This window comes from Dermacentor silvarum, chromosome 7 (genome assembly GCF_013339745.2).
Source record: "Dermacentor silvarum isolate Dsil-2018 chromosome 7, BIME_Dsil_1.4, whole genome shotgun sequence".
Taxonomy (NCBI): domain Eukaryota; kingdom Metazoa; phylum Arthropoda; class Arachnida; order Ixodida; family Ixodidae; genus Dermacentor; species Dermacentor silvarum.
In genome coordinates, this window is record NC_051160.1 from 130,696,388 (window position 1) to 130,722,062 (window position 25,675).

The 25,675-nt window shown below is 47.5% G+C and overlaps 1 protein-coding gene across 1 annotated transcript in view; it reads left to right on the forward strand.

Annotated features, from left to right (window-relative positions):
• Window positions 1-25,675, forward strand: part of LOC119459179 (phospholipid-transporting ATPase ABCA3) — a 41,566-nt gene that overhangs the window by 13,315 nt on the left and 2,576 nt on the right. Inside the window, exons 2-5 of the mRNA XM_037721005.2 lie at window positions 7,574-7,855; window positions 12,087-12,217; window positions 20,846-21,405; window positions 23,448-23,670. Of these exons, the coding sequence (XP_037576933.2) occupies window positions 7,574-7,855; window positions 12,087-12,217; window positions 20,846-21,405; window positions 23,448-23,670 (1,196 nt within the window). The remainder of the gene's footprint in view (window positions 1-7,573; window positions 7,856-12,086; window positions 12,218-20,845; window positions 21,406-23,447; window positions 23,671-25,675) is intronic.

Consider the following 25,675-nt stretch of genomic DNA (forward strand, 5'->3'; position numbering starts at 1 on the left):
CGTGTTTTGTAGTATAAATATGCAGGTAAAAAAACAGTGAAAGATGTCCTATAACTGATACCACCAAACAAGGAGAGCTCTTTTAAAAATCCCAACTCTTTCCCATTAAGAGCAACAGATAGCTTATGCATTTGTCTTCTTTGCAATCAATAAATAAGGCTTCCATAATTTCTCTTGTGTTCTCGTCTTTGTGATGAAACAATTGTTCGTTCTACCCCTTACAGCAGAAAACACAATTTTGTTTAATCACAAAGGCCACGCATACATGGTTTCTTATCTTTGTCAAGTTCCAATGTGTTTACAACCTGTCTTCAAGAATAAACTTCTAGTTGAGTCGGCGCTTGTATGTGTTCCTACTTATTTCATTATCCTCGTCTGTGCTGCTGTTTCAAGTACGCATGTACCACTTGGTTAGGCTGATAAACATTCTCACAAGAAAAAGGAACTACCTCCACTCACAAGGTAGCCAATTCTTTACAACTAAAAGGCAGAACACATCGAAAGTAAGCCTTCACAGCGTCCATGAAAGTAAGTCTTCACAGCGTCACAGTGTACACCACAGGGCAGAATAACAAATAGTTAAAAATCCCACTTGACGCAGAGTGGCAACAGAGATGCAAGCTTCCTGGTGAATCAGCCGCAGATGAATGGATGTCTCTTGCGAGAAACGACGCCAAGCTGTTCTTGACGAACGACACGTTAGCACCTGGGCATTTGGTGCATGTGTAACCTGTAGAGAAGGGAATGTAGACAGAATTAGATAATGCAAATTAAAAATCTGTCACACAATATACATAACCACGCACTAAATATTAGTACACACTACACTGGCAATTAAATATTTGCGTCTCTTTCAAGAGGGCCGTCGCGAAAATGATGAAATGGATTGTTACAGTAAATGTTACCAAAGATACGCACAGCCATGTTTGTTTCACACCGGTGAAATATATTCCCGGCTCTCTCACAACACGAAAGACCATGCTATAGTACACAGCCGATACCAAGCAGCAGTCCGAATCTTCGGGAGCAGCAGGGCAGACCTAAAAATTCGCCGAGAGCGATGCGCGCGCGAGCGTGCTAGTGAGAACCGGCACCGCTTCTTTGAAGCTTAGTATCCGCTGCTGAGTGGCTAAGAACATTCCGCGCGATTTGTGTGCCGCGCGTTGCGTACGCGTCCTGTGCGCATTGCACGCTTTCGTCTGTGCAGTGAGCTATCTTCATGAACGTGCCATTCCTCGCCGCGCTAACGGTGCTCGAAAGCGGCGCTTAGCTTGATGCGCCGATGAGCCGTCTGGCGTTCCTTTCGTTTCTGCAAGCAACGCACATTCGAGTCGGCCCAGCTCAAAGAGGTATCAGAGAACGGCGGTGCGCTTGAGTTATCGCCTATTAAAAGCGTGCAGTACGCCTTAAACGGCAACACGTGACGTTTGATAAATATGCTTACTGCGGCTGGGGTGGCGATGTGTGATAAGGCAAGCCCGTCGGCGGCTTTGCCGACGTCGCCACCACGCCTCTGTTCAATTACGATGTGTATCCGTGTAATCATCAGCCGATGCAGGACTTATCGGTAGGCTGTTCTCCGCACATACCGAAAAGGCGAAATATATTTTGCAGCACACCGCGACATTAGCCACAACGCAAATAGAGACGCAGTTAACGACTACGCGAGAAAATGTGCACACTAGCCTTAAGGTATACGATGGGCCACTACAGATTAAGAATATTTTTTTTTAATATCGCAGTGTCGCTCCAAAGACGAAGCATCGATTGCGATAGCAAATTAGTAGATAATATTACGAACATTTCAGTCGAAGCAGCGGCGGCAGCAAGCGCTAGCTTCGCACGCTATCGCTCCAGGGCATGCGGTTTGCCTGCAGAAAGTGAACGGTGTGCTTAACATCTCACGCTGGTCCAAGTGAAAAAAAAAGGCGGCTATGTGCTCAAGAAAACGAAATCACTTACCTGTGGGCAGAAGTTAGGCTGCGGCTTTGTTCGCCTTCCTTCCATCATGAATTCTGCCGCGCAACTCATCAAAACTGCCAGGCTCGAACATCACCCGAAGACCAGTAGCTGCGTCAGCAAACGTCTTCAACGGATAAACATCCCACTTATCATCATAGAGCAATTTCGCTAAAACTTGCGTCATGATGTCCAAAAACAAAAGAAAAATGCTTCCAACAAAGCGCGCGCGGCACGAACCACCGCACAAGTTCAGACGAGTGACAGAGTCGAAAACCGGTCACAGCCTCAGTATCGTATTAAGTAAATAAAATCGTTCCTACCAAAAATAACCACTAAAATCCATAAATAATGATTGATAATTTTTGATCATAGAAAAACATAATAAATTTTGAAGGAAAACTTAATTTGTAGCGTAAAAAATAAATAATACGATTAACAAAATTGCGACTACGAAACTAACGGCACACTGGATACCGTTGCATAAGACTGCTCACAATAAAGTCACGCACGCACGCACACACTGAAACACTCATGCTCAAACACTGGTTTGGCGTTCATTGCGTCACCTATGAGTAAAAGTTATGACTAATATCTTTATTTTTAGGAACAATAACTTGTTTAAGTAGTTTGCAGCATCTTTGCAGATGACGCGGTAAAAAGTAGGGTATAACGTGGGCTCGTAACTGTTGTTTGATTTCTTTCATTTCTCTTTGGCCTTCGTTAGTTTCCATTTCTTTCGTTTGTTACGTTTGTTTCCAGGTTTCCATGGCAAGAATTTTATCGCATGCTTCTGCAAGGCGAGTGTCGGCAGCAGCCGCTGAGACACCGTTTAGCTGGCGTAATGTTGCGGCTGTTGCTGAATCCGAAACTCTTTCAACGCGCTGTGCTCTCAAAGCGCGTTCGTTGTTTGATATCTAGTACCACGGCCGTTGGATAAAAAAGTCTGTTATGCTTTCGAGACACAGGGTGTGGCACAGGAAATTCTAAGACCTCTGAAGTGTATGTTTACAGCCTGTGCGCGCTTGAATCCTACGGCTCGCACAGCGCGTCCGATGCTCAAAGGTAGCGTCGTCGCTTGTCGGCGCCTGCCTTATCGCCACCATCCGCGCTGCCGCCGTGTCTACTTTTGGGGAACTCCCCATGCACGCAGTCACCGTGTTTGCAAGTGAATTTCACATTCTTTTGCTCCCTAAAACGTGCACATTTTGGATCGCACCTATGGCTATGCCATATGTTGTATGTTAAAACGACGATGGCATTTGTACGCCGGCGAGCAAGTCACTCGTGGGCGATCATGAAGATGGTTCAACGTCGCAGTTTCTACGTAGCGTAAACGGCTACGAAAGCGGGCTGGTCCCGGACATAGTACAGTCTAACATGGCGCCTCAAAGCGCGAGCTGTCGCAAGAAGACGAGGAAGTTACTTGGGGGCGCGCGCCGAGCATTCAAAGCGCTGACTGGTTTCGGAACGAGATGCGTACGCGTGCGCTCGTGGCCTAAAGGTTAGAGCACCGGGCTGCTGCGCTCGACGGTCAACGTTCGGTGCCAAAGTCGGTCACATACTGTTTTCTTTTTACGAAAGCGAGCCCAAACTAGAACCTACCTACCTACCTCAAAGTGACAAGAATGAGGCAAAGAATGCTTCTTAATAAAGTTTTGAAATGTCGCCTTCATATGCGAGTCCTAATTAGTATATGCTAAACTCAACTGCTACACAACAAAAAAACAACTACGAAAATCAACACAAATTACTCAATAAATTATTTATTGAGAAGCTCTCAATGGTAATATCATTGTGCAACTGTTGAGCGAACTCAAAGACTTGAGAGAATTTGTTGAAAGTCCGTTGATTCAACAATACCCCAACAATACGTCAACGGAAAATCAACAGTCATTTTTGTACGGGTCGGTTTCGTCGTATCCGGTACAAATCCAGAGGCTGATGTTTCTTAGCTTCTGCCTCGTCCATAATTTAGTTCGGACCAATCTTCGCTACCCTTCGGACCCGCGATGCCGGCGTACGTGCGACTGCACCCTTCCTACATCCGAAATGCTGGCAAGCGTCGTATCTAGGACGTGGAAGTAAACTGGGAAGAACTTGTTATTCAGTGTTCTGCGCAAAAACCCAGTTTCCGTGGACAGAAGACGCCGCAGCTGCAGCCCCGACGGTGCTGCAACATCCTGCATCTGCTCATGCACGACTGCCGGAAACAGAAATCCGGAGGCCAGAACCGCACGCAAACTTTTTTTGTTACAAAGGCAGCCAGCTCTTCTCACTGCCACGAGGAGCGACTGACCCTCTTGTTGCTTATGTAGCGACTCCCGGTTTGTGCGAACTTCAAAAATTGTTTCAAAATTCAATAAAAAGTCAATAAAAATAAACAAAACTGTACGAAATCGATAATTCCACTTTATGTTGATTGATACGAAATAAAAGCATAAGTTTAGTTATAAATTGTTTTAGTTAAGCAACAGGAATGATTATAAAATCACTGATTATGAGCCAGTTTGTGACTAGTCGTGTTCTGTTTGACAGTAGTGCATTTCTTTCAAAGCACGTATATGGCAAGTCGCATTCATTATTATTCAGTTCTCTGGGGATACTTTGGAACAACTTTGAGCTTTAGGAACGTTCTGTTAGGCAGAGGGCAGTGTTGGTCTCTTCTGAACGTGGTAGAGGCATATAAAGTTTCAAGTTAATTTGATGTTTGCTTTCAGGAATCGAGAAAGGATAGCGTCAGTGTTTTTTTTTCCTCGCAGAGAGATGTAGATCGTTCGCGCGAGTTTCCGTTAAACTAAGACTTTGTTTTTCGAATTTCGCGAATTCTGAAAATAACGCTGTACCAGGTTAGATACTGGTTATTCTGCAGTCTACTCAGCTGATTTTAGAAATCCCCGGATGGTTCTTCCTGCACGCCCGTAGAGAGTACCGCGCCTTAGAAACGGGCTGCGCAGATCGGTTTTAGTAGTGGTATATTGTACAGATTTTATTTCTCCTTTTCGTTATGTCCGAAGAACGACCGTAGCGTAGACGAGCAAACTTGTGCTGGTTGTGTAGTTATGGTCTTTAGCGTAGCCTCGGGAATGACGCAGCAGTTGGCCCCGATATCAATCTTACAACGGATGGTGGCTCTCGCGATGTCTAGAGTAGCTGACCAGGGGTCATGCTCATCAATTGCATTGACTTGCAACATTTGAAGGCAATAATCACTCTCCTCTGCTATCTCGACCTGCTGTATTCCGAGTCGTTGACTCCTACGTCTTGCTTGTGGTTGACGACAAATGCGGGCGAAGTGGTTTCGGTCACCACAATTCTTACAGTGTTTGCCTAGAGTAGGGCACCTTGCTTTTCCGTGCTATGCGAGACCACAGTTTTGACAAGTACTGAGAGTGTTTCGCGCCTTCACAGAATGTATACTGCTCTCATCTGTTGCGCTCACTGCAACCTCCTGGATTTCATTAAAACAATGCTCTCCTTGTTCTCTAGCCCGGCAAATTTCGGTTGTTTTGACTTATGAAGGATTCTCCGCCAGTAGTTTCCGCCTGCAAGCTTTTGTCTCTGATTCCTAGAATTATTCGATTGCGCAGTACTCTTTCTTCTAGTTCTCCGAATTCGCATTGGCGAGCGAGAGTTCTAAGGTCGATTAGTCACTCGTTGACAGCCTCGCCCTGTCGCTGGTCTTGAGAGCCAAAACGAAACTCGTTGAACGTTAGATTCGTTGCTGGTTTGAAGTGGGCTTTAAAGTTTTCAATGAGCTTACAAACGTCTTGCTTTTTGTCCTGATCTTCGAATTTCAAGGTATAGAATGCTCGTCTTCCTTTTTCGCCAATTATCAGAAGGAATGCTGCTGCCTGAAGTTCCTTAGGCTGCTGGTTCAATCCGGTCGCCGTATAAAACAGAGCAAACTCATTTTCCAGGTGGTCCAGTTGTGAAAAGCATCGCCCGTAGTGTCGAGCGGCCTTGGCGGTGGAAGGAGCGTCGATGCCATACTTTGTTGCGTCTTGAGCACTACTTGGGCCGTGCCAGACACGGGGGCCGACGTTGGTGAACGGGCAAGCAAAACGCATCGCCCATCACTTCTTACACCATGTGCACGTGCTTGAGCAGCGTATGAAAAAAACCTTTGTAAGATACAGTCTTGTTTATAAAGGGCACCTAGTTGGGGCTTACTGTGCGACATGCGCAGTAGGCTCCAACTAGGTGCCCGTGTACACTATGAAGCACCTAGTTACACGACCCTGCATGCTGGGAGAAGAAAGGATAGGACACAATCCATAAAAAAATGACAAAATATATGAATACGGCAAGATTCACTGACCCTGTGCCTTATCAGACAGATGCATGGAAAGCGGTGGCAGTGGTCAAAGACCGTAGAGGGAAAGTTACAGCCTGCGCTTCAATAGATCGCGCTTCTACAACAGCAGCAGAAGAGGTTGCAATTGCGCTCGCAATAAAAGAGGGCTGGACGCGAAATGCTCCATTAACGATAATCACACACTCACAGAAAGTTTGCAGAAACTACCTAAGAGGCAAAGTTGGAGCACAGGCGCTCCGAATACTTGTCGGGACTGGATGGGACCCCATGGTTCAATACATCCAAACTGTGACCTGGGCACCGGGGCACGAGGGCGTCACCGGGAACCTGCATGCGGACGAGGCGCCTCGAGGCTTTACAAATCACCGTGCCGCCCCAGACTCTGCAATTGAGGACCCATACCCCTAGATCTTTGCTTTGCAACAATTCTGAAATACTTAGAGAAAATAGAAAAATCTATCCACAACCGCACGGCATACTCAGCGCTGCGGAGGCAACCGTGTTGCGAAGATTACAGACGAACATCTGCGTACATCTGCACATAGTCCACCCAGCTGATCTACCCCATGGCATACAGAGACATATGCGCGTGGTGTGGAGCAACACCAACACTCTTTCACATAACGTGGGAGTGTGCAGAACACGGAGAACACGAAACAAACGGCGTATAGACCGAAAAGGAGGCGCTGCTGTCTAGCCCGGCTCTGGAGTATCAGCTACGACGGATCGAACGAGTTGAGCGGATGGCACGTGCTAGTGGGGCCTTGGAATAGGGGCACCACCCAGCTGGACAAACTTCGTCTTTAACCCCCTACCCCCTCTGGGCGACGGAGGTAGGAGCCCGTCCGGTTTCTCAATATAATGAAGCTTTACTACTACTACTACCACTACACATAGCATAGTCATGGATACTACGATTGTATAACAAGTAGTAGCTGATGACGCCATAAGCCGTGTTGCTATTGCTTACGCTCGTCCACTACCTACGTAGAGCCCATTAATCGCCATGTAGTAAGATCACGCCAAACGGCGGTCGTTGAAGCCAAGTTATGGCCCCCAAACGATAGACTTTAACGTGGTCGTCGTCGTGCTGTTGTTGTAACACACACGTAAACTCGTGACCCACGCACTTACACAAAGGCATTGGTCCACTTGGTATCGCTTTCCGGAACCCTGTATAATGCTGGATAGCCCGCTACCTGCAAAATGCTTCGCATAACATCATTCCCACAGTGCGTGAGATGGGCGCAATATTTTTCAAAGTGGGTCTTTTTATTGCGCATCTGTGACACGCAGCGTCGTTGGACTCGTACCGGCGTGTGTGCATCGAGCCGGAGGGGGGCTTCAGCGTGACGGTGGAGGAAGAGCGGCAAAACAACGAGGACTTCGTGGAGTACTGTTGCCCGGAGTTCATCGCGTTGGGACCCGATCAGCTGCCGGACTTCCAACCGAGCGTGTCCGACGTCGTCGAGGTGTTTTTCATGCTTCTTGAGGCCGTAATCTTCGCCATGCTACTGCTCTACCTGGATGGTGGCGGGTTGAGCCGCTTTCAAGAAAACTACGGTCCCACGCAGGCGAGTATACGCTGCAGCACATCGTAGACAAGCGCAATTAGTTCTGCCATTGATTATGATTTAGGTAATAAGTACAGGTGGACATATTCAAGCACGTGGCCGTCTATACCTGCAGCATCATCTCGTGATAACCATCTGCTTTATCGACGCGGGTACAAACGTGCCCAGTACTTGGCGGCAAGAGGGATTGGGCCGTGGACGCAGCATCGTCAATAACGCAGGTGGTTATTGTCACGAGACAATGCTGCAGGTAGTGTGGCGACGCCTTTGCGAGTTTCTCTTAGCATATCTAGCTCTGTACTAGAGCATATCGTCATTTCTCAAGGAAGCTACGGTGTCTTAATTGAGAAGGAGTGTTATTGGAGAGCAGCGTTCATTTGATTTGAAAAACTGGAGCCGTGAAATAGATGTAGAATTTAAAGTAGATGTATAAGTTGTATCATGCTGTTTCACGCGCAAAGCAATAATTGGGTTGTGGTACACATAACAGTGAAATAATTCGTATTATTTTGACTATCTTACGTTTTAATGTGTGCGTACATCAAAGTACTGGGTGAATAAGAAGAATGTTTAATGCACTAAAAGGTATACAAAATGTCTGCGACAGATCTGGAATCATAGCTGATATGGCTAGTTGAGAATACATTAGAAGAAGGCTGAGTATGCGCAGCATCAATTAGCGAGTACACTGGTAATATGAAAATTACAGCACCAATGTGGCTTGTATACAATACCAGTAGTAGTTTGCGAGTACAATATTGATACTTAAAGGACGAGTGAAATAAACGAGAAACTATTTACAGATTATATTTACAGCAGCGGTGGCAGCGCTGACCGTTCGGACTCACAGTGCGAGCCCAATTCGTTCTTCTGCCTCTTTGCTTGAGTGATGGTGCCCGCGTCCGAGTCCATCATCCGTTCGAACGTGGCGGGGGCATTGCATAGGCCGAACAGCATAACCTTGAATTGGTAGATGCCATCTGGAGTGATGAAAGCGGTCTTTTTTTGGTCATGCTCATCTACGGAAACCTGCCAAAAACCACATCGAAGGTCTATGGACGAAAATTATTTGGCATCGTGAAGACTAGACTATGAAGAGCATCGTCAATTCGTGGTAAAGGGTACACGTCCTTTTTAGTGATTCGGTTTAGGTGGCAGTAATTAAGGCAGAAACGCCAGGTGCCATCTTTACTTTTAACGAGCACGACCTGCTACGCCCAAGGGCTGGATGAGAGCTCAACAATGCCTTTGACGAGCATGTTGTTTATTCCTCATGAATAACTTGCCGCTCTGCCGAGGACACGCGATACGGTCGGCGGTGAATGGGAACATCATCAGCAGTGTTTATCCGATGCTTAACAAGAGACGTCTGACCCAGTGGTCGATTGTCGGTGTCAAACATGTCGCAGTAGGAAAGCAAAAGACGATATAGGGCGGCTGCTTAGACAGGTGTGAGGTCCGGAGCGACCATGGTACGTAATGTGTCGTCGAGGTTCATGGCACCCTGCGGGTAATCTGGAGGATCTGTAGACGTGCCGGCTGCAAAAGCAGTGACATGGTCGTCTGTCAACGACCATAGCGTGGCCACCGCTATGCCTTCAGGTTACACTTGCCTCGTCAAGCTAAAATTGATAACAGGGAGGCACATCCAATTAGCGGCAAGGGTTACGACGGAGTGTGGCATAGAGAAGTCGCGCTCAACGAGGACATCAAGAATAGGTGCGGGGACATAGTCACCATCAGGCACGGTTGCCGTTGAGGCCAATGCGACGAAGGTCAAGGCTTTTAGAGGCAAGCGAGCAAACGCTGTAGTGCAGAGGGTGTTCGGTGGTTTGGGAGGGAATGTGTGAAAAAGCAGGAAGCTCGAGGCACAACGTACCGGCGGAACAGTCGATGAGAGCAGAATGCATCATCAGAAAGTCCAGCCCGAAGATTAGGTCATGAGGGTGACGCCCGAAGATTAGGTCATGAGGGCAACTTGTCAGCACGGTGAACAGGACTGGTGCTTAGCGGCCAGCAATTCCTGTTAGAGCAGTGCACATACAACTGACGGCAACAGTGGCGCCATCGGCGACGCGCGCGGCTCGAGTGGTGGCAGGCTTAAGAACTTTTTTGAGGTGACGACATAGGTTAGCGCTCAACATGTACACTTGGGCATCAACCAGTGCTGTCAAAGAAACACCGTCTACGTCTAATTCAATTAGGTTCGTGTTCGTGAGGAGCGTCAACGGAGAATTTGGACAGGACGAACGCGATGCAGCAATACCCCCAAGAGCTGCATGGCCTAGTTTTCCGTTCGGTGGGTTGGCGAGGAAAAGCGCCGTGGTTGGGGTTACTGGGAGCGACGGCGTTGAGGTGACGGTGATCGCACGGATGAGTGGCTGTCAGGTATATCAGAAGTAGGGTACAGACAGCGAGGTGAATAACGGCGAGCGGCGACGTATGGGCGAGGATCAGGGAATCAGCTCCAGTATGGCGGCATCCAAGGGGTGCGGCAGTGGCGGCGTACATGACCAACTCGGTGGCAGCGGATAATATCGGTTTGTAGTCTGGGGTTCGCCATTCAGCAGGATTGCGTGGTCTCGGAGCGAAATACTGGTCATTGCAGGTTGTGGCCATGGGAATGGGTCTCTAATCAGGTCGGGGGACAGAGCAGGCGGTAGGCATGCCAAGGTTTGCAATTTATTGCCGCACAACTGCTTGAATAACGGAAATGGTTGTAGGCGCTTGATTAAAGGTACCGAAAAATGGTCGTGTGTAAAGTGGGGCCGGATTCGGTCGCTTCAAACTCTCGGCGAACGATACGCCTGACGTTCTCTTGAAATGGTCGTGTGGCGGCAAGATCGCAGCGCGAGGACGTGGCAGGTTTTTTGGAAGCCGGGAAAATTATGGGACTACGCGATGGCTTTTGGGTATACTTCGAAACGGCGGCATTCTTTGACGATTGCTTCGACAGTACAAACGCCGTTATAGACACGCAAATTGAAGGCGTCGTCCGCGATTCCTTTTAGTATATGGCCAACCTTGTCAACCTCGGTCATGTACTCATCGACTTTCCGGCTAAGCGCGAGGATTTCCTGTACGAAGGGGACATGCGATTCGGTGGACGACTGGACATGGGTGGCAAGCTGTTTTCGCGCAGCCTGTCGGCAATCAGGTTGCCAACAGGCTGCGCGAAAACAACTTGCCCCTACCCTACCCCAATCAGCTTGCGGACGGCCATAACCGCGTATCAAACGTGTCCGTAGTGGAGTGCCATAGCGAGGCATCTGGGTGTCTCCATGAAATTTAATGCTGTTCCTGAAGGCGGCAATCGTATATTGCGTCCTATTGTACAAAATATCTCACATTGCCTTCATTCACTTTAGAAGTTAACGGGCAAGCGATTACGTAAAATATTCATCTCAAATATGAAGTCATATACATGTAGAACAATATAGAAGGGGCTGAATCACATTTCCGTAAGATTTTGATATAACATTAACTACTTTGGCCTAGAGCGTTGTGTTGTGACAGACGACTAAAAGCAACATTGAAGTGTGTTTTGAAAGTTCACCAGAAGATGTTATATTTTCGACACTCTGTTTGGCATCAAAAGAAACCTGTTTTTGCCCTGAAAACATGGGGACACGGTTACAGAAGTACTCTCTCACGGGCCCATTGGGCCATACTGAGCTAACACCGTACCGCGCAAGATACTGTAGCAATGGCAGAAAAAGAGGCATGAACTAGTTCGCAACAGCGGATTAGTTCATGCCACCTATTCTGCAACAGAGTACATCATTAACCTGTTTCTTCTAGTTCTCTACGGTTTGCCATAGCTTTCTATCCGTGCTCTTGCATAGTACGGTACTTTTTCAGCACAAAATGGTTGCATTACCCAACTACATTGACGCGCTGCTTTTGTCATATTACCACGGTACCTAAAAAGTTAGGTTTCTCACTTACGCAACATCTTTCTCATATGCGGTTCTTTAATAGCTACTGACATTTCAAGCGATTATGCCCTTGAGCTGTGTTCGGGGCTCAGGAGGATATGCAGAGTGAGAAAGACTGTTCGAGCAAAAACATTTTAGCACTTTAAAAGCGTCGTCAGCCTGCCGGCTTCCAGCCGATTCGTTCGCAGTGACTTCAAAGCCTGTAGACTACGAAGGCATGCGTAGAGACGGGCGGCGCTCTCTCTACAAATGTCCGAGTAACTACTCGAAATGTTTGCGTATGTACCGTGCAGAAAGAAGCTCACCGCGTAGTACCGGTTCACGCAATGGTGGAAGAAGACGTGGAGGCCGAGGAGGCTCGCGTACGTAGCCAAGTGCTGGCCAACAACCTGGAAACGGATCTGGTAGCCATCCTGGAGTTTTGCAAGGTAGCATGTTTTCGTTGTTGGTGACACATATTACAGTTCTAGCCATGCCACGTTTATGCATCAGCCGCATTTTGTATTACGCTAATCCGCGCCTTTGAATCTACTGTTTTGCCGGACAGAAAGACGACCTATGGTAATATGAGAGATAAAGCTCTTTATTAAATGAACGTGAATACTACACATACGTCGTGACATAAAGCGTTGTACAACGAAGCTGTTCATGGCTAGGCTTCCGTGCATTTTTCGTGAGCGTATGCATAAATGTGGGCCGTTCCAGGTGATAGTGCGCTTGTTCCGTGTTTAATGAAGGATGAGGTTCGGTAAAATAGTGCGATCTTCCCTAATGTTCTTGTAGTGTTCTGTTATTTGCTCTTTGTACCCTACCCCTGTAACCTCTGGGAGGTGGGTTGCGGGACCTGTAACGCGCCCTTGAACTACCCTTGTGACACCCGGGACCCAAAGAGGTCCCAGGAACAAGGATAACAACAGGTACCACGATCGGATCTATGCCCGAAAAGCCGACCCAGCGTCAGCCATGCGTACGTTCGCACCGCTCTCTTTTTCGACGATCCAACCGCTTGCGTGCCTAGTTTCCTGCCCGGCTCCCGGGACGGCGGCGGAGTCGCGCGGGTATATAAGACAAGGTGCCGATCGCTATTTTGAATTTCACTTGTCTTCTCTCGTCGTAACGGAGAGGCCATGTGCAGTGTGCCCTCCCGGCGAGGAGGAGGAGGAGCAGGAGGAGGAGGAGGAAGGAACTTTATTTTAGGCCAGCACTAAGGCCCAGTAAAGAAGAGCGCCCGCTCATTATCCGCCGAGTCCGAATAAAGCCAAGCTCTTCAGAAAAGTTGGGGTGGGTAAGGGTAATAAGGGAGAGGCAATGGCAGTGTTACTTGAGTACAGGATGTGTTATGTATGTGCCCTTATCTCCAGACAGCTGGGGCAGTGAGCTGTGCTACGCCATCCAAAGTTGCAGAGCGTTAGTGGTGTGAGGAGAGAGTTAGTCTAAACTTTGCGAAGGATATGTGCTTCTTGCGTGTTTAGTGGAGGATGAGGGTGGGGTAAAATAGTGGGGTTTCCCCTGATGTTCTTGTAGTGTTCAGCTATTTGCTATTTGTACGTGGTGGCGTCTTCCTCTGTCGTTGGATTTGGCCAAGGAAACGGGGGCGCCCGAAGGTTAATTTCCTGGGCACGTTGATGAACCAACTCATTTCCTTCGATCCCAGCATGACCAAGTACCCAACAGAGGGTGGCTGTAATGCCCGGATTGCGATTGCAGGATTCTATTAGAATGTCATGTAGGTGGGATTCCAGTAGTCAGTGTGGTATGGTGCGAATGGCTTTGCTGGAGTCGGTATAAACGTTGATGTTATTGAGCTGGTATTTAGTTGAGTAGAGAGCCTTCTTGTATGGCATATATTATCGCGTGAGTTTCTAGAGTGGCTATGTTGGCAGGGTTGGAAAACGGTCCATCTGCTTGGCTTATCGATGCTGTCTGTCCGGGTGTATTTATTGGATACGCGTATGACCCCATGTTAGAGCATGAGGCGTCTGTGTCGATTGCATTCTCACCTTTATTCCTGCCATTGCTCTGCATAGGCGCGTTGTTCCTCGGGAGTTCGGACTATACGCGACCTCTCGATTCTGTGTCACCTTAGTGTCGTATGTTAAACAGCTTCGCTAGTAATCTACCTTCACAGAGTCGAATGGCTCATGATCTTTCTTTTTATTGGGCAAGTGAATAATCCAATTCAATGAAGCTCCTTTCATAAATTGTAATCTTTATGGTTGTGTTTTCATTGCAAGATAATTGAAGCAGTCAGACTTTAGGGGCTCAATTTTGAGTTTTCCTCCATTTCTATTCGTTTATTATCCGTTCGTCCGAGTGGCTAATCTATGCGATAGCGGGGGCGTGAGTTTGTTGGAAACGGTAATGATGGAAAAAACAATGTGAACAAAATCGCAACAGGCAGCTCGCGTTATGAGTGGGTCACGTGATCGGCGTTTAAAATGGTTACAATATTCTATCCTTCAGCAAGGAATCGAGGGGTCTCCTTTATTGGTATTTTAGGCTTTCTATGTTTTTGAAAAAGAAAAAGACAGGCGTCAGTGCTAGTCTCAGCATGCCTGAACTTGTCGATATGCAGGATGTTGTGATCTGAAGTTTTTTTAATACCGCATACCAACGGCCAAGTGTAGAGTACTCCAGATAATGGAAAAGTGCGAATACTGGTTGAGAATTGTCAGCCCGAAGGAATTTGGCACGTAATGACTACATAGGAGGACTTCAGAATGACTGGCTGACGAAGAAACGGGAGGCTTAACCACAGGGTGGTGTTCAAAGCAAAGCGCCATGATACTGCCACGTGCCTTATAGTCTTTACATCTGTTCCGATGACTTTCGCGTGACGATTTCTATCGCGTTTAAGCACTCGCGCAAATCTACCGTGATACCAGCTTCGTACCTACGATGGGCCCATCGTATCAGGCAGAGCAACTCGCGCTATCTCTCGCGATAGTACTGCGCATCTTCCTTCGCAGCCTTTATGTACTGCCCGCACATAGGTGATGCTCGCTGTTTTTGCCGATCGCCGTCCGTGCTCGCACATGTTGCTCTTACTGGGCTATAGTTGGGTTTTGGTTATGCGGGGCACAAGTTCGCCTCAATAAATGTTTGTCTTGCCGTACGCTCGCCTACTGTAGTTACCGGTGTCTAGCACCACTCGTGACAACTGGTGGAGGTCTGCCGTGGACTACAGCAGGGCGCCCATACTGTCTTCTTCGAACGTCGAGTGTTTTTTCGATGGCTGCGGCTTCAGTTAAAAATTCGACGATGGTTTTTGGTGGGTACCGCATAAGGCCAGCAAAAAGCTCCTCCTTCACGCCTCTGATGAGAAAACCGAGCTTGTTTTCTTCCGGCGTTTCTGGATCTGCTCGACCAAAAAGATTCTTCATTTCTTCTACGAAGACGGCCACGATTTAGTTAGGCAGCTGGAGACGTGTTTGGAGTTGTCTCTCTGCCCTTTCCTTGCGAAGGACACTTGTAAATGTCAGAAGAAGGCTTCGCTTGAAGTTTTCCCATGTCCTGAGCTGGGATGCTTGGTTGATAAACCATGTACGTGCCGGCTCCTCCAGCGCGAAGTAAACGTGCTGCAACTTCGCGTCGTCGTCCCACTTGTAGCTCGCCACGCGCTCGAATTGTTCGAGCCAGTCCTCAGGATCATCGCAGGGGGTTCCAGGGAATGTCGGCGTTGTGTTGCTGCAACACGACGGCGGTAGAAGTGAGGGGCTCGCTCATCTTGGCTGTCGGGGCCTCTTTCGTAGGGCGTGTCTTCTCTGGCAGGAGAAGACACGCCCATCTCTTTCATCTTGGCCCCGACCAGCCATCGAAAACACACTCGACGTTCGAAGAAGACAGTATGGGCGCCCTGCTCTAGTCCACGGCACACCTCCACCAGTTGTCACGAGTGGTGCTAGACACCGGTAACTACAGTAGGCGAGCGTACGGCAAGACAAACATTTATTGAGGCGAACTTGTGCCCCGCATAACCAAAAACCAACTATAGCCAAGTAAAAGCAACATGTTCCAGCACGGACGGCGATCGGCAAAAACAGCGAGCATCACCTATGTGCGGGCAGTACTTAAAGGCTGCGAAGGAACATGCGCAGTACTATCGCGAGAGATAGCGCGAGTTGCCCTGCCTGATACGATGGGCCCATCGTAAGTACGAAGCTGGTATCACGATAGGTTTGCGCGAGTGCTTAAACACGATAGCAATCGTCATGCGAAAGTCATCGGAACAGATGTTAAGACCATAAGGCACGTGGCAATACACAGAACCCAGTAAAGACGAGGGTATTTGAGTTTGCCCAGGTTTACGCTATTCCACAAGGTTTTGCTATAAGCCGGGCTCATTCACGCCGTACGAATGTATACAAAGTTGTCCAGGTTTCGGTTATTTACAGAAAGATGCTTGCAGTCGTTGGCAACCATTCTTGCGTGATAATTGTTTTCGTGAATACGAGGGTACCACATACGCGAGGCTAGCTACGCCAGCCGTTCTCGCCCTTCTCCTAACCTTTCGATGCACTACCATTAGGCTCGCCGCCTTTCCTGCATCAGTGGCTTCGCAAAACACTTGTGCACGGGCAGTCCCTAGATAGCACGTAAATGGAAACTCCCCTTTTTCCTGCACGCGTCATTATTGCACTGCAAAGAACGCATGCCAAGTCGCCCAGGTATTCGCTCTTGAGCAGTGACGCTGCTATCACAGTTAGCTCATAAGTGGCAGAGCCTGATGCTTTATCAATGTTACCTATTTCTTCGCCGGAAAACGAAGGGATAGGTAGTGTTTGTTAACGAAAAAATTATGAATTACCTCGGAGTTACCTAATACAAGCAGTAACGACAACTCGACAATTCAGTTTGACTGCTTCATAATTATGTAAAATGAGTTACGTGGTCACAACACAACAGAATTTCTCTGTTTTACTCATGACTACTAACGAAAGAAGCCTCATCGCAAAGTAAGAAACAGCGCCAGAATATGCACAGGACCAAACGACGAGTAACAGGACAAACACAGGGCGCACTAACAACTGAAGGTTTATTCACAAAAAGCGCAGAATATGTATACCGGCTGAACATGAATAAACACAAAAAAAGAAACTGTCACTTGCATCACATGGCCAAGCCTACTGCGCGCGAAATGCGGTTTTGTAAGGAATTGCACATCCTTATCCGAGAGTATGACGGAGGGCATGCTAACACAAGACTCATCCAGCTTTTTTATCTCCAGGCCTTCAACAATCTCCCTTGTTAGTCTGTCTGCTGATTTGAACATGATGCTGGTATTTTCCATTAAAGCAGCGCAGCCGCAGTCCCTACAATGAATACCTAGATGTCCTGATATTGTCTTTGTTGTGTTGTACTTATCTTCTTTCAATCTCTCCTTTAGGCACCTTCCTGTTTGGCATATGTAAGACGCAGCGCAATCCAAAGGAATTGAATAGACCACGTTTTTCGCGCAGTGCACAGGCTTATCTCGATGATTCGTGGTACACACAGATGCCTTGCTTCCTTCATTAACCGCTCTGCACATTTCTGCGAGCTTTTCCGGTGCGGTAAAAACACCTTTTACTCCCGCCCTTTTCGCTACTTTCTTCAGGTTATGCGAAATAGAATGTATGTAGTAAATGGCGGACGCACTTTCTTCAGGTTATGCGAAATAGAATGTAATGTAGAAAATGGCGGACGCATTCTTCGTGCTTGTTATGCTCCCTCGTGGTTGGCGTTAGTGCCTTGCTTCTTCAGTCTGAGCATCTCTTCTGCAACTGCAGAGAGCAATGTTCGCGGATACCCCGCTTCAGTTAGGCGACGTACTTGCTCGTCGAAACTTCTTCTCAAGCGATGAACGCATGATTTCTTTAAGGCATTGTCAAAGGATGAATGAACTATACCGCGCTTTACGAGCTTTGAATGAGAAGAATGAAACATCAAAATTAGTTTCTTTGCTATAGGCTGGAACTCCCAGCAGACATGTTTGGATGAGAAATGCAGCCCTAAATCAAGAAAGCGTAAATGACAGTCTACTGGAAGCTCGTAAGTTACTACTAAAGGTGCTAGGCACTCACTAAAGACTGAAATTATCTCGGAAGACTGCTTTTGCAAGTTTTCTTCGTCACACTCTAAGACCACTAAAAAATCATCAACAAATCTAAACACACGTAGTACATGCATGGATGATAGGCGCTGTTGCAACAGCCTGTCTAATTTCGCTAAAAAGATGTCACTCAGAACGGGAGCAATGCAAGATCCAATGCAGATGCCGTCCTTCTGTAAAAAAAGTGTCTCTCTTCCATTCAACATAAGTAGAGCCAAGGTAGGTGCTTAGCAGCTCCAAGAACCAGCCTACCGCTATACCTGCAGCATTTTGGAAGGCCACCACCCCGTAGCTGCCTATGCAGTCTGCTACGGTAGTTAGAAGGGAATTTTGTGGTATCGTCTAATACAGATCATTGATATCTATTGAAAAAGCATTCATCTGTAAGATTTCATTTCTTGCAAGGAAGCATACTACATCTTCAGAATTTCTTACTTTGAACGGGTCATTTATCAACAATTTGTCTAACTGCTGCTTCAAGTACAAGGATAAGGATTTTTGCCATGTTCGGTTTTCCGATACAATTACGCGCAGGTTTATGGGTCTTAGCTGAAAAAAACACGTCAAGTCTTAGTGCCTTATTAGCACTGATAGCACTGGATAGCTTGATCAGATTTAGCATTTTACACAGATTTAAGGCTTTGGCTCTAATCTTCGGCAGAGATACATTCTCACACTGCTTAAACGTTGAAGCTAATGCGTCGGTTGCCTTTGACAAGTACATCGACTTGGACATCACCGCAACCCATTAGCGAAATTAGACAGGCTGTTGCAACAGCGCCTATCATCCATGCATGTACTACGTGTATTTCGATTTGTTGATGATTTTTTAGTGGTCTTAGAGTGTGACGAAGAAAACTTGAAAAAGCAGTCTTCCGAGATAATTTCAGTCTTTAGTGAGTGCCTAGCACCTTTAGTAGTAACTTACGAGCTTCCAGTTGACTGTCATATACGTTTTCTAGATTTAGGGCCGCATTTCTCATCCAAACATGTCTGCTGAGAGTTCTAGCCTAGAGCGAAGAAACGAATTTTGATGTTTCATTCTTCTCATTCAAAGCTCGTAAAGCGCGGTATAGTTCATTCATCCTTTGACAATGCCTTAAAAAATCATGCGTTCATCGTTTGAGAAGGAGTTTCGACGAGCAAGTACGTCGCCTAACTGAAGCGGGGTATCCGCGAACATTGCTCTCTGCAGTTGCAGAAGAGATGCTCAGACTGAAGAAGCAAGGCACTAACGCCAACCACGCGGGAGCACAACAAGGCACGAAGAATGCGTCCGCCATTCCCTACATACATTCTATTTCGCATAACCTGAAGAATGTAGCTGAAAGGGCGGGAGTAAAATTTGTTTTTTTACCGCACCGGAAAAGCTCGCAAAAATGTAGACAGCGGTTAATGAAGGAAGCAAGGCATCTGTGTGTACCACGAATCATCGAGATAAGCCTGTGCACTGCGCGAAAAACGTGGTCTGTTCAATTCCTTTGGATTGCGCTGCGTCTTACATATGCCAAACAGGAAGGTGCCTAAAGGAGAGATTGAAAGAAGATAAGTACAACACAACAAAGACAATATCGGGACATCTAGGTATTCATTGTAGGGACTGCGGCTGCGCTGCTTTAATGGAAAATACCAGCATCATGTTCAAATCAGCAGACAGACTAACAAGGGAGATTGTTGAAGCCCTGGAAATAAAAAAGCTGGATGAGTCCTGTGTTAGCATGCCCTCCGTCATACTCTCGGATAAGGATGTCCAATTCCTTACAAGAACCGCATTTCGCGCGCAGTAGGCTTGGCGATGTGACGCAAGTGACAGTTTCCTTTTTTGTGTTTATTCATGTTCAGCCGGTATACATATTCTGCGCTTTTTGTGAATAAACCTTCAGTTGTTAGTGCGCCTTGTGTCTGTCCTGTTACTCGTTTGGTCCTGTGCATATTCTGGCGCTGTTTCTTAATTGATGACGAAGAACCAACTAGCCCAAAAATATGTCCTTACCTCATCGTAAACTTCCTTTTATAGCTGCAGCATGTCGTAGAAGACCCTTCGATTCTTCGCAAACGCCCTTTTTAACGCTGGTCTGTAGCTCGAGTTACTGAAATGCATGAAGCACTGCCTGCAGTTTCATAATGGGGTGGCGAAGCGGAAGCTTTGTTTTATATGGATAGATTCTTGCAGCAATATCTGAATTCTAAAACCGAATTCATAGTTCATCCTTACATGATATCTTAATACATGTTATCTTAATAACTACAATTAGGCGAAAATACTATTTTTAATTCGGAAGTCCTAGACAATGCTTGAACTGCAAATGCCTTTATAACACGTCGCTAAGATGTTAGCGTTGACTCTACTTGTGACACTGTCCTTGGCTTAATAAAAATGTCCTAAGCATCAGGAGTGCGCCGTTCCGTGCCTGTGTTTTACTCTGACAACATAAAGATAACCAAAACTGTGAGAAAGGCCAGAGTAACGAAAATGCCAGCTTTCTACGCTCATTGGAGCGTGCGTATCATAGGCTGTGGAGCGTTTGATGACTGGATTAGACGTGAGAGGCATCGGTATGATGGCAGACCTCAACCAAGTGTGGCGTAAATTGCGGAACACGAATCTACTCTTTTGTATTTAAGCGGACCTGTTATATAACGTGTCCTAGCTTAGTGTGAAGTGGCTCCTTATTGCACTGTCGCGATATCATGCACGTACCATGGGACATTCCAATCGCCTGTACGCGCTTTTACTTTCACTATTTTGGCACTGCGGAGAATACAATCATTACCGGAAGAAAAACTCGCTCCCTTTTTAACCTCCAGTCTTGCCTGGCGCTGCCGTTCAAGTGACTTCACCTTAGGGACCGCCATAAGAGTCGTACAATCCTGTCTTAGGAAACCTGCTTTACGTCCTAAAGATACTCTACGACCTGTCAACGATTGTCAGTAAAGATGGCAGCCGTACATTGGCGGCGCACAGGTGTACCGCAAGCGGCTAGTCGTCAACGGCATCTCGTTGAGCGTCGCCCAGGGCGAGGTGCTGGCCCTCCTGGGAGTGCCCGGCTCCGGGAAGAGCACTCTACTGCGCATGATCGCCACTGACGTGGCCCATGACCGAGGGCGCGCGCTGATGAAGACGCCGCGAGGAACCATCACCATGCACAGCGCACCCGCTCGCTGGCGGGCCGGCCTGGGCTACTGTCCACAGCAAGACGGCCTGCTCGAGCAGCTTACGGGCGCCGATTCGCTGGCGCTGTTCGCCAGGCTGCGCGGCGTGCCCGAGTCCCGAGTGGGCGCCGTGACGCGGGACATTGCGCGCCTCATGGGGCTCGACGCAGTGATCGGGGACTACGTGGAAACTTACAGCGCTGGCTTGCGGCGACGCCTGTCGGTCGGCATTGCGTTGGCCGGTCTGCCGCCCCTGGTGCTGCTCGACGAGCCGACGGTCGGCGTGGACGTGGCCGCCCGGAGGAATATGTGGGAATCACTGCGCGGACTCCAGGATGTGGCTCGCATATCGGTGATCATGACGACGGGAAGGTGGGTCGCCATTCTGTGGTTTCTTGTTGTACCAGCGGTCCCTCGATAGCACAAATACCATAAAATTCGTTTAGCTGATGTGGCCATAATAGCGGATTATGCGCAAACTGCGAAATTACGACTTCTGAACAAACTGCGTTAGGTTTAAAGAACGGCTGCTACCATTGCTTCACGTATTGTGTCGTTGCATCTATACCTTGAACATTAAATTCTTATACTTTGCTTTAAATTGAGGCAGTATTGGTGGCCAAGCTAATGGACGTACTGTGTCATAAGAGGTTCCGCTCGCGAAAAGTGTACGCTCGACAAATGATACATTAGAACGCCGAGACACTCGGGGCAATAAAACTATCGCCGTGCGCTGCTGACAGGCGAACACAGTTGTTGCTTGCACAGCAGTGCCAGATTATTTCGAAACAGCATAGCGGCCCACATTCAGCTCCCACCGCTATACAAAAAAAAAAAGAATCGGTGGCTTCGCCTAAAGGCCAAATGATTGACACTTATAGCAAGCTTGGCGCTGGGCTCGAGCTCCTCAGAAGGTTTTCAAAAATTAAATGGAACCGATATGGCTCAACGCAGCACGCGAGGCGACTGCTACTGTGCAGAACCATAGAGTTTCTCACTATTTACCTAGAAGGAAATCTGGCGCTGCTGCGCTGTGGTTTGCATGGGAATGCCGGTATATTGTGACTTCGGATTGACATTGTTCTCGGAGAGCCAGGAAGCCTTGAAGACGCGCCTGGCTAGCACCGTTTCATCTGTCGCAATGATTAATTTCCTGCTCAAACACCACGTAAAATGCTGTTTTAGCTTTATTATTACATAAAAACATGTTTTCTTAATTTTGAGGACATCATATTGAATATACAATTGTATGAAGCGTAAAAAGTATCAGCTGGCCGCTAAAGTTGGAGGTCAAACAAGATTCTCGCGCGCTTTGAAACAACTTGTCATCTGTTCTTGCTTTTCTTCGCTTGATCCTACATTGTAGGTGAGTAAACTTTATTGAGAGATGGAATGAATGAAAGCCTTTTATGTAGATTTTATTTTAAGAACTAAGTATTAGGGTAGCCATATGCACGTTTTAGACGAAGCCTCGTTCAACACTACCCAACGCAAGCCTCGCAGACACATATCCCATCATCTCAAGAGGGCACAGCGCCCTTTAGGAAACTCGCATAGACCGTTGCGCCAGATTACCCTCTAGGTGTTATAGTGAGAAACTCTATGTGCAGAACAAATAGCGCCGTAGCATCTATCACGTATCACAACGCTGGCTTTATGAGGAGCGCCACCAGTGGCGTGGCAAGCATGGCATCTATACTAAAAACTAAATTCTGGGTTTTTACGTGCCAAAACCACGACCTGATTGAGGCTCACCATAGAGGCGGACTCCGGCTTAATTTTGACCACCTGGGGTTCTTTAACATGCACCTAACAAACGGTACACCGGGGTTTTCGCATTTTCCGCCCATCGAAATGCGGCCGCCGCAGCCGGGATTCGATCCCGCGATCTCGTGCTGAGCAGCGCAACGCCTTAGCTGACTAAGCCACCGCGGCGGGTGAGTGGCATCTCGACAACGTACTTGAGACCGACAAAAAATTATCGGTTTTAGTAAGCGCCCTAAAAAAGGATTAGAGAGCGTTGACTTTATGTATACTGTTCGTTGCGCTGAGATAGTACCAAAACCACGATCTGATTATGAGTCACGCCGATTATGAGGGACACCGGATTAGCGTTTAACAGCAGGGTCTCTTTAGCGTCCAAGTAAATCTAACTACACAAGCTTTATTGCATTTCGACGCCATGGTAATGTGGCCGCCATCGCACCCACGACCTCGAGCTTAGCAGTCCACTAGGCTTCGTCGTTTTCGGAGGGAAACGGAGTCCACGCCTGTAGAGACCTTCTAACCCTCCACGCAGTGCGCAGTCTGTATACCGAGACAGTATGAAGACGTCTGTTCAACTTAATCACAACTTGTACAAACGTCTGTACAACTTAATCACAATAACGCGTGTCTGTCGCTATCGCACGCAGCATGGAAGAAGTGGAGGACGTGTGCGACCGCTTGGCCATCATGATCGACGGCGAGTTCCAGTGCTTGGGTTCGCTGCCGCGTCTCAAGTCCAAGTTCGCCCAGGGCTACACGATGGCCGTGAAGTTGCACGATGAGTACAAGGACGACTACGAGTACCGTAACAAGCTCATCCGGGCCATCGCTGACACCTTCCCCAACAGCAAGATACAGCAGTCGTTCGAGGTGCGTTCAAGCAGGCGTGCATGCCTGCGTCTATACATGCACTCTTAAAAATAAAGTTAGTAAATAGCTAGTAAATGCACGCGTTTACTAGATTACTGTGTATTTTACTACATTCTTACCAGTTCTGTACTAGCCAGCGGCTAGTAAAGATAGTAAGTGCGGCTTTTTCTAGCCAGAAAGGCTTCATAGTAGTTTTTACAAAGTAACTACTAAGTCACTACCACCTCGTCTGGCCGTGCCCTATTATGCTGTGATTGTGACAGTGTTACGCAAAATTGAGATAAACTATAGTGTTGTTCATTATGTTGCACTAACAGTTATGTGCGACATTGTAGCACGCATATATGCAGACAGTAGGCTTTAGTAATTTGTGCACACAGCTTTGACTAACTTACCAAATCCATAGGTGCTCACTGGTGCAAGATGTGCTCCCTCAAACTAGTGCTACAAATACTCTTCAAGTTGATCTTGAAGTAAGTGTCGCGTAGCACCTTTGTCGTTCTCTATGTGTGTTTTTGATTGGCCCAATTACTTATCAACTAGTGCTACAAATACTCTTCAAGTTGATCTTGAAGTAAGTGTCGCGTAGCACCTTTGTCGTTCTCTATGTGTGTTCTTGATTGGCCCAAGTTACGTTTCACGTAACTTGGGCCAATCTCTAAAAATATGCAAATGCCATGTGGCTGGTCCGAACCAAGATAATGTTGTTTGCGTTCGCTTGGAGATACTCAGATTACTTTTTTTCCATCCTGTCTAATTACAGTCTCAATTAATCAGTGAACTTGTCAATTATTATAATTAGACGAAATGCGTCAATGCGAAAATTGTATAGCAATATGAAAACCTCTCGATAGAGCTTTCTGTTGCTCAATTCGTACGTGCTACATAAAAGTGTATTTCCGAGCGCGAATGAAGCCCGCAAATACACCCAAAATTGCCCCGCGACTTGCCGCTCGAGACACTTCGCGTGTGTTCGTGTGATTAAGACTAATGATATAATTACCAGCGTACGAGTGGCCATTCCACGGAGAGGTGGTAATGGCACGCTGAGCTTTCTCGCTGTCAGCCTGCAGCCCACAGAGGTCTGTCGGAAGCGATGCATTCATCGGCATTGCTCAGATCTCTGTCGCCGGCGCTGCTAGCGAAGTTGCTCTCGCAATTTCCGGTCGTTTGCCGTTTGGACAGTTGGGTCAGCTTTCCTGTGCACCGTAGCAGCGAAAGCCCATGCTAAGGAGACACTTGCATGGCGACGTAGAATTTCGTGTGCTTTCGCCAGAGTCCATAGCACGAAGAGGGCCATTTAGCAGTCAAAAAGTTTCAAGCCAGGCAGCTCCGGCGCTTCTTTGATCAGCTGACGAGATTGCGTACCGCACTTTTGTTCAATATTTCACAGCATAGCGCACGGCGTCAGCACCGCGCTATTTGATTTTACTTCGCACAGACAATGCATGAACCGTTTTTTTTTTGTTACAGCGGAGCTGTATATGTCTAACCTCCCATAGATTTTCCAATGTCCGTGCCTCAAAACTCCCGCGCCCTCTATGAGGAGGCAAACAAACTAGTAAGGCATGTGCTGACACGTGGCGTAGCAAGAGGAAACCTAGGAAACGGGCACCGAGTAGCAGCAAAGATCGTGCTGGAGAGGCTGCCCGTAAGCGGCGGGCTCGACCGGAAGAATTGTTCCGCGAAGCGCAGAATTCGGCGAAGCGACACCTGTATCTCGCCAGTAAATTGGACGAGCACAAGGGTGTGTATGCAATATTTCATAGGAAATTTCTGGACAAACATTTCGGATTCAGTTGAACGGTGTGTGACAGACTGTGCTTTGAGAAGGATTTGATGGTGATTGCTAACTTTCGAGATTTCGCGAAGTGCCAATGCGATGCGGTTTGGCAGATAGCCTCAGCTCATGACTTAGCCAACTGCTCGGTTTGGCTGCGCTGAGGGAGCGCTAATGGCAGTAGCGTGCATCGATCATTTGGTGTGACAAGTACGTGGTTGCTAA